General features: G+C 36.8%; 1 protein-coding gene across 1 annotated transcript in view; it reads right to left on the bottom strand.

The window, feature by feature from the left end:
- LOC106875689 (uncharacterized) overlaps positions 1 to 9,836 on the bottom strand; it is a 127,800-nt gene that overhangs the window by 34,012 nt on the left and 83,952 nt on the right. The window contains exons 5-6 of the mRNA XM_052969701.1: positions 5,990 to 6,093; positions 1,316 to 1,444 (exon numbers count right to left, since the gene is read on the bottom strand). Of these exons, the coding sequence (XP_052825661.1) occupies positions 1,316 to 1,444; positions 5,990 to 6,093 (233 nt within the window). The remainder of the gene's footprint in view (positions 1 to 1,315; positions 1,445 to 5,989; positions 6,094 to 9,836) is intronic.

Genomic DNA, 9,836 nt, shown 5'->3' with positions numbered 1-9,836 from the left:
CAAGAGATATTTAAGGAAAAATGTAAAGATCGAGAAGGTGAATGATAAGGACCTTTTTGTGTGCACAGTCTGTGACAGACCATGTCTGTCTTTGGCTGGCCTCAAATCTCACCTGCGAACCCATGGAAAACAAACTTCAACCAACTATTCTGATTATATGTCTGTGCACACGTTTGAATGTGGTGTGTGCCAGAGGGTTTGCAAATCCAATGGGGGTCTTAAAAGACATGTTAGGATCCACAATGAGCAGAACTTACTTGCAGGTATTGGTAGTGTAAATCAGAGGTGCAATCTGTGTGGGTGTTTTTTTCAAAACACTGTCTGGTTTAAAACGCTACATTAGACGCCATGAAAGGACTAAGCTGTAGGTACAGGAGGTGGTCAAACTCTGTGTAAGGAGTAGACAACCACCAACCACCATGTATGTATGTACGCAGTATATAGGATCGGACAATAAGTGTAAGTCAGTGTCAGCGGTGGTTCCAAAAATTCCGAGCCGAAAACAACAGCCTAGAAGACGAGCCTCGTCCTGATAAATCGGTAGCGCACGACGAGGACGCCCTGCAAATCTTGGTGGAAAAATATCCCAGCGTAACTGTTGAGGAACGAGCAGAGAAGTTTGGATCTGGTCATTCAACCAGTCATTCAAGTCAGCGCTAGAAGCAAAACGACCATCTTTGGTTTCAAAACGAGAGATGTTCTTCCATCAGGATAATGCTCGGCCACATAGAGCGAGGATGACATTGTAAAGGTAGAGCAGTTTGAATGGCAAACGATATTCGGCGGACATTACTCCATCTGATTATCATTTTTTCCGCAGACTTCAAAATCATTTCGACGAAAAAGTATGAATTCTGTAGACGAGGCCAGAACAGTGCTGGAAGATTATTTTTCGTCACGGACAGTTGAATTTTGGAAGTGGGGCCTTGCAAGTGTACCAGATAAATGGAAGAGCATTGTAGTAAATGAAGTAGAGTATATTTTAGATTAAAAAAGAACTTTGTTTATTTGAATTTTGAAAAATAAAAGAATTTTGAAAACCCGCATTATATATAGGATGACCCAATATATACACGCAAAAATAAGCATATTTGACAACGAATATAGTACTTTATATATCTTTACAACTGTTTCAAATTTCATGAGCTGTTATTACGCCAATGTTACTGAAACTATGTAATAATGTTATTATGCAAACAAGTGTATATACTGATACAATATATCACATCAAAAAAGTAGAAATTGTATATATCTATATAAATACATGCGTGTGTAAGTGTATGTGAATTTGTATGTATGTTTATAGGATATATACCTGATCGTTGGAGAGCAGCAGTTGGCTTCGTTCCACCAGTCTTCAATAAATCACATTGGGTGTCAATGCTAACAGGTTGATCACGTGGAATCAGTTCAGGACTGAGGATATGGAAACTTTGTCTCATACCTGCAAAATAAAGACAAAGAAAACATTGTTGTATATTTTAGAAGATAAATCTTCATTCAAGATGCACTACCGGACGAAACTCATATCTGGCTTCCAGAAATTCGGGAGTACTGCACAGTATCTTCCAATATACTATACTCTGTAAACATAGCAAACAGACCCTCTTTTTGAAATTGATTAATTTGCATGTGGTGTGTTAAAACTAGTTTTGTGCTTTACTTTTTTTTTATGTAGATTGATAAGGATTAAACATATTCTACTTTACAGTTGTATTAATTTGTACTTGTGTCAATTAAATATATTCATATTCTTCACCATTTTTTTTTATTTAATTTTCATCCTATAAACATTATACGGAATACATGGTACGGTATGTTATATTCTAAGAATTTTAAGTGGATTAATAAATATCAAACAGAACCTACTTTAGAAATGTATTAATTTGAATCTGTTCAATTCAATTTAGTTCCTTACTTTCCATACTTTATTTTATATTTTAAGTATATATTCAGGTTGACTCCAGAAAAGCGAAAAATCCAGAAATCCAGGACACTTCCGGTCACCTAGCTTGCCGGATATTTGGCCCGGTACTGTATTTAGCAAAATTCTTTAATCACATGAGTTGTGAAGCATAACTTTTTATTAACTGACTTAGGTCGTTCAAACTGCTCATGGTTGAATAATTCTTGCTCTGCAGTAATTCTTTTTCCTGTCCTTTCTCGTAGAAAAATATAATTGGTTTTCGAATAGAAGCAACACGTCATTGAGTTGTATACGAAGGAGAGGTGCAGGTTGTGTATAATCCACAGTAAGTTACAGGTAGTTAACTCCCTGTAACCTACTATAGATTGACACCATTCACAAAGTAATGTGTACAAAAAGATGAAGAATTTTAAATAAGAGGAAATCAGCATTGAAGATTAAGATTAAAACCTTACAGTGGGAGATTATCCATTTCTTGCCCTAAATATGGACTCCAGTTGCCTATCTATTTGGGTTACTCATGGGCCGTTAATTTATCAAACCTATATTTAGAGCAAGAAATGGATAGATCCCCTTTTTTATTCACAATACCTTCCTGAAGGAAGAGTCGATTTTTTTTCCAAACGTTTCCTGATAACAATAATCGTTTCTAACAGGAATAAGGCCAAACATTTTGGAGGAAAATTACATCAACCTCAGAATATCACTGGTATTTGATTGGATCGATTTAGGGAGGGTGTAAGCCAAAATTGACTTTGGAGAGCTGTGAACTCAGAACTTAAAAGGTGGGAAGAAATATTGCTTTAAGTTTTGTACACGGCTAACAATTTCGGAGGAGGGATAGGTCGATTAGATCGACCCCAACAATCAGCTGGTACTTATTTTATCGACCTCGAAAGGATGAAATGCAAAGTCGACCTCGACAGAATTTGAATTCAGAACATAAAAGCGGACGAAATGCCGCTAAGCATTTTGCCTGACGCTCCAATGTTTCTGTCAAAGCACCACCCACATAATAATTGCTTTCCTATTATAATACAAGAGGAATTCAAAAATTATACACACCTTCACCATAACAAATCTTTATTATTGTCACACTGCTTTCTGCTCACGCGCGTTTATAGTTGGTACTATTGGGTCACGTGATCGAAGTTTGAGCCTGATCGCACTATTTTTCTTTTTGGCTTTTTGGCTTTGCTGTGCAAGCATGGCCGCTCCACTAGCAACGTGTACCAAAGAAGAACAAAGAGCAGTAATCCGATTTCTCTGGAAAAGGGGGTGTACGATCAACAGTGCAAGATACAGTGCTTTGTTGTCCAACAAATCAAAGCCAGCAATTCGCACCAAACGCCGAAGCCTATTGTCGAAGAAAGTTTTGTTGTTGCATGACAATGCACATCCACACACGGCCGCCCAGACGTTGAAACCAATAAGCAATTGGGTTTTGAGGTGCTGGAACACCCTGCCTACAGCCCAGATCTCGCCCCTTCCGACTATCATATCGTTGGACCGCTTACAGATAGTTTACGAGGCTGTCGATTTCCTACGGATGAAAATGTGAAGGAAGGAGTGTGTAAATGGTTGCACGACTAACCGAAAACCTTCTTGTGGACCGCTGGACTAAGTGCATCGAAAAAGAAGAAGAATATTTAGGAAAATGATGTACTTGTTTATCTCCTGCTTTTGTGTAAATACATTGAAAAAACAAGAGTGCGTATAATTTTTGACACTCCCTCGTACATTGGTGTCAGTCACTTATTTCAAGCTCACCTCGTATTGAAAATTAAGGAACACTTATTATTCATGCAGTTCTTACAATGATGATTTGTACTTTTTCATAATGCCTATGTCCAACTTAGAATATATGTAAGAGCTAAGAGTTTTTATTTTCAGGGACAGAACGTAGTGCTAGTGACAATATGAACCTGTTGATGTTTTGAATGAAATACTAGCTCTTTTTATTGTCGACTTTATTGCGAAATCTAAAGAAAACCCAGTTAAACTGGCAGATGGCAAAATAAGTGATTAATCCTAACAGCGAGAAAAATGCATTTGTGAACTCAGGAGATATTTATAGCAAATCAGAATATGCTTTACTAAAGAAATAGAATTTAATGAAGTAAATATATCTGCTGATGCAAAATTGCCCGACTGCTATATGAGATAAACTTTTACAAGTATTTCTTTTTGGATGTAATCGTATTTTACTAGAACAACCGCCGGCCATTTTGTTGTATTAAAATAATTATTTGCCCTGGCACAGTAAACTTCATGAGATATTTTCAGTAAAAATCAATATTTGTTCTGTTCAAAACTCAACAATTTTATCGCTTATGTTATCAAAGAATGTTATTTTTTTAAAAATACGTTTTCAACATACAACCATATGAAGATTAAATGGACCGCCGCTCCAAATTCTATTACACACATAAATAAGTGCTCGCATATAATGCTGAACAACTATTTATTTCCCACAAAGATAAAATAAAATCAGACATCAAATGTCTGAATTATTTTTGCTTCATTTAACGTAATCAGTGGGACTCATCAATGGATGATTAGTCCTTTTGACTTACAGAGATCATTTGATACTCCTCACACGTAATCTCAATTTACTGAGAAACAGTGAAATAAACAAATAATATTACATAGATAACTAGAGATAACTTTGAACTTGCTCTGTTTTCTTATTGTTTTTTTTTCCCACGTGAAGCCAATTGATTTATATATCAATCTATCCCCAGCTAAGTGCATCTTTACTACAAAACCAACACATTCCTCTTCATAGAAACACCCATCTCCTAGTTCGAGAACCATTTATTTGAGAGTTAATAGTATATAAATATTGGTTTCAAATTTTGTTAGAAGGTTAGCAATTATAGGGGGAGGGGTAAGTCGATTGCATGGCCCCAGTGCTCAACTGATACTTATTTTATCGACTCCCTAAAGGATGAAAGGCGAAGTCGGCCTCGGCGGAATTTGAGCTCAGAACACGAAGACGGGCGAAATGCCTCTAAGCATTCTAACCGGCGTGCTAACAACTATGCTAGCTCGCCGCTTTAAGAATATATAAATATTGACATGTTTAAGTTTTCCTGGGGTTATTAAAAGAGAGGTGATGCACTATCGACTTACCAACTCGCTACACAAGTAGATTGTCTCCACTCTTCAGAGCTTGCATGTTCGCATAACTTAGCATTAACAATAATGAAAAACTATGCAAATGGACGCCATTTCGACGGGGAGTCACAGCTTACTATCTTAAACAGAAACGAAAGACCATATGGTTTATTGTTGTTCAGGATACCTCAGCGTAAGCTCTGTTTAAGTAAACCTATGATCAGAGCATTCAATCAAAACCATCCCATCATCTTTTCAGGCAATACATCATCCACTCTCTCCTATCCCTTTTTAAAGACAACAAATGTAGGGCTTGTAATAAATTTGACTACTATTTTTTTGTAGGTTAAACAACCACATAGAGCAATTTTTATCGGGTCATACGACTCGATGTACACCGGTCGCGTTACCATTTTTCTGACTCTTCCTTCTTTTTATGTCATTCCTACACGTCTTTCTTATCAGTAGTCTCTGCTTCTAAGTTGGCGAGCTGGCAGAATCGTTAGCATGCCGGGCAAAATGCTTAGCGACATTTCGTCCTTCTTTACGTTCTGAGTTCAAATTTCGCTGAGGTCGACTCTGTCTTCCAGGCCTTGGGCCAGAATTTGAAACCAATATTATCAGCTTCTACTCTTTTGTTTTTTCACCTTCTACTTTTCCACATTTTCTCCACCAGCATACATAAGATAATGCCTGAAGATATTACTGTCCAAACTGCTGTGCAAATAAAGCATATAAAATAAGACACACACACACACACATACAGAAAATGTAATCAATTGAATAATTAATGATTTATTGCTGGGTCATATACGTAGCCTTTCTTCTGTGAATTGCAAGAAATCATATAAAATACAAACACACACACACGCACACACACACGTACACACACTCACACACTTACACACACACATACACACACACACACGTATATATACTCACTATTATATCGAACCAGTGTATTTTCGGGTTTGTTGTTGTTGTTTCGAGAGTAGGAAAAACCCAAACACAACACTCCGTCTTTGTTAGGGCGATACACTTTCTTTCTGTAGGTTAGAAAAACACAAAAATAAAATATAATAAAGACTGAAAATAAAAATTTTGATAAGAAAGCATCAGAGAATGAGAGGTAGAGGGAAGGGGGAAAGAGAAGAGAAGAGAGAGAGAGAGAGAGAGAGAGAGAGAGAGAGAGAGAGAGAATGTTTATTGGCAAATATATTATTGAAGACAAAAAGACATACAATAAAGCGATATTCTCTATATCTTTGTCATGGTATAATATATACGCATATATGTATATTTTGTGTACATACATGTATGTATGCATGTATATATATATATATATATATATACACACATCAATACACGCAGATACAAACATACATACATACATACATACATACACGAATATCGAACGCAAAGGATAAACTCTGAGATCTAATGTTGAGATCGATAACGTTATATCCGAGAAATGCATCTAAAACAGTTAATATTGATGCGGCATTAGATTCAGAGGGAAATGAGTAAAAGGGATAAGACGGACGGTAGAAGTGCAACGTTAGACTGGTGCATTTTAGTTTAATGAAAGTTGAATATGTGAAAATAATAGTATAGTACACACGTTTCAAATAACCGGGCGAACAAACGATACAATCATATTAATATATATATATATATATATATATATATATATGCAAATATATATATATGCATATATCTATCTTATTTCTTTATTGCCCACAAGAGGCTAAACATAGAGGGGACAAACAAAGACAGACAAATGGATTAAGTCGATTACATCGACCCCAGTGCGTAACTGGTACTTAATTTATCGACCCCGAAAGGATGAAAGGCAAAGTCGACCTCGGCGGAATTTGAACTCAGAACGTAACGGCAGACGAAATACCGCTATATTATATATATGCGTATATCTATCTATCTATCTATCTATCTATCTATCTATCTATCTATCTATTAATGGATAAAAACGCACAAACGAGTTAAGATTATGAGACAATGAGGAGGCAAACTAACAAATGAGATATGAAACCAGAGAAGCAAAACACGTGGCAGAAAAAGTGCGAAGAAATATTAAACTAAACAACAACATAGCAAGAGTGAGTCCAATGAAAATAAATACATCAAATAAGAGGATCTAACGCTTCTGGTTGTGTCCTTTCTCAAAGAGAAGGAAAAGGTATAAGAGAAATACAAGAAAAACAGAAACGAAAATTAATTCACGATGCCTGTTTACACAGCAGATACATACATACATACATACATACATACATACATACACACATACATACATGCATACATACATACATGCATACATACATACATACATACATACATACATACATACATACATACATGCAGCTACTCTATCCAGATTGAGGTTTATACCTGTAATTATTGGGGCACTGGGATATATAACACACTGCCTAAATACCAATCTTGAAAAATTAGGCTTCTCAAACCAGAAAGGAGAAAGCTGATTCGAAGACAACTGATCCAAGCCATCACTGGAACTGTAAAAATCTATAAAACTTTCCAGCAGTTTATCATTTAAGTATATATGAGCATGTATAGTCATACAACTACGTGCATGAGGATACATACATAAAACAAAATATACAAATCTGCACTTATACATACATAAAAATATACCCTGTTGATGTTGTTGAAATTAAGGAACCTTGGATCTAGGTGAGAAACCAGCTCTTTCTCTATTCGTAAGAAATCTTGAAATGAAACTCACTAATGACATACATACACACGTGCGCACACACGCATACGCATGCACACGCACACAGACACATAAACGCACATACATACACAAACAGGCATATATATAAACACATACATGTAGTAAAATACAAATATATAAGCTTATACTGATATTGTCTTAATACTTCATGGATTCATTGATATATTGGTTGTGGCCAGTTCGATAGGAAACTGGAAATTATCAATAGGAAATAATATAATGGTCTCATGAATGGTAGTGATTATGTCTGAACTGAAATAGTTAAGTTCAAGTCCTGCTGGTAAATTTTACGCTAAAACTCATGTCATTCATCTGTCGTTGAAGGTCCTAGTTGCCTGCCCTCCTGGAACAGCGATGGCTGTGGCTAATATTTCTCCAGTATAGGGTGTTCGATAAGATCCAATCCTTGCGCTATTATTGAATGGAGGACAGGTTGTTGTCCACGCAACGTATCCCCTCTCTCCATGTCATTGATGGATCTAAAGGAGCAGCCCGGCCGTTACAATGTGGCACCAGCGTCATCGTAGGAGTTGCCGGGATGAGGTTTTAGATAGCGTCGAACTGCCTCAGGGGCTCCGTCTCCCGATTTTTCCTCAGGTTTTACTCTCGAAACCATCTCTAAGACTGGGTATGACAGTAAGGTAGCGGAGGTTTGGAATCAGAGATTTCCTTCCTCTAAATAGGTTACCCAGGCTAACGAACTTCATCTACCCGACTGACTTGCTAATTTACCCGTAGCTGAAGCCCGACCAAATGCTACATCTTCGAATCACAGGAACAATAATGGTTAAGAGGTGGTTCCACATTTCTCAGAATCCTGGAACTCCCAAACCAGAGCCCCCCCCCCTACTACTGGATGCAATTTAAAATCACCCTCAATAGCTACGTTAATGCAAAGATTGTTCATTTCACGTGAGAAGCGTTAAACCGAATAATCGGATTTGTGATGGATTTCGTGGTTAAGATAATTTATATTGAATGTTAAAGTTTTAAAAATAGTCGTTTTCTTTTTTTACGTTCCACGTAGTTTTATTTTATTCTTACGATGCTATCGTGCGTTGAAGCTGTAAGTGTGTTATAGAATACAAAAGATTTCTGATCAGAAGAGGTGACAGAATGTGTGACGAAAAATTTAATGCAAATTTATTGAAATTCGGATTATGTTGGCATTTGTATTATTATTGAATGTTCTGCTATGTACTAAAAACTCTACACATTTGTCGATTTAATACACGGTATCATAAATAATGAATTAAAACTACATGATATGATGTGAAATTTCTACCTGTATGAAATACAAGATTCGTTGTTGACAAGAACTTAACAAACTAGAAATCAGATTTATAAGATTTATAAAAACAATTTATAATATCTATCTTATTTTTATATGTTCCCAAAAGAAAAACGAGACACAAGCTTTCTTGCATACACACTCATGCAGCAAGAACAACAACGACGATGACGACGATAACAACACGCAATGATTCTTGGCAGCATTAACCAACAAGGAAGCAAAAGAGAAGACGTAGACCGGTTGCAATAAATAGTTGTTTCAGAAAGGTCAAAGAATGTGTGACGAAAAATTTAATGAAAATATATTAACGCACCTCTAATTATAATTATATTATTCGTGAATGTATGCACCAAAACAATACATAACACATACACACATACATACATACATACATACATGTTGTTGTTGTTGTTGTTGGCACTCCGTCGCTTACGACGTCGAGGGTTCCAGTTGATCCGATCAACGGAACAGCCTACTTAACGTAGTTCTGGGGCATATTCAGCGTGACACAGTGTGACAAGGCTGACCCTTTGAATTACAGGCACAACAGGAACAGGAAGTAAGAGTGAGAGAAAGTTGTGGTGGAAGAGTACAGCAGGGTTCGTCATCATCACCTGCCGGAGCCTCGTGGAGCTTTAGGTGTTTTCGCTCAATAAACACTCACAACGCCCGGTCTGGGAATCGAAACTATGACCGCGAGTCCGCTGCCCTAACCACTGGCCCAT

Source organism: Octopus bimaculoides, chromosome 7, assembly GCF_001194135.2.
Source record: "Octopus bimaculoides isolate UCB-OBI-ISO-001 chromosome 7, ASM119413v2, whole genome shotgun sequence".
Taxonomy (NCBI): Eukaryota; Metazoa; Mollusca; class Cephalopoda; order Octopoda; family Octopodidae; genus Octopus; species Octopus bimaculoides.
This window is presented reverse-complemented; position numbering and strand designations above follow the sequence as displayed.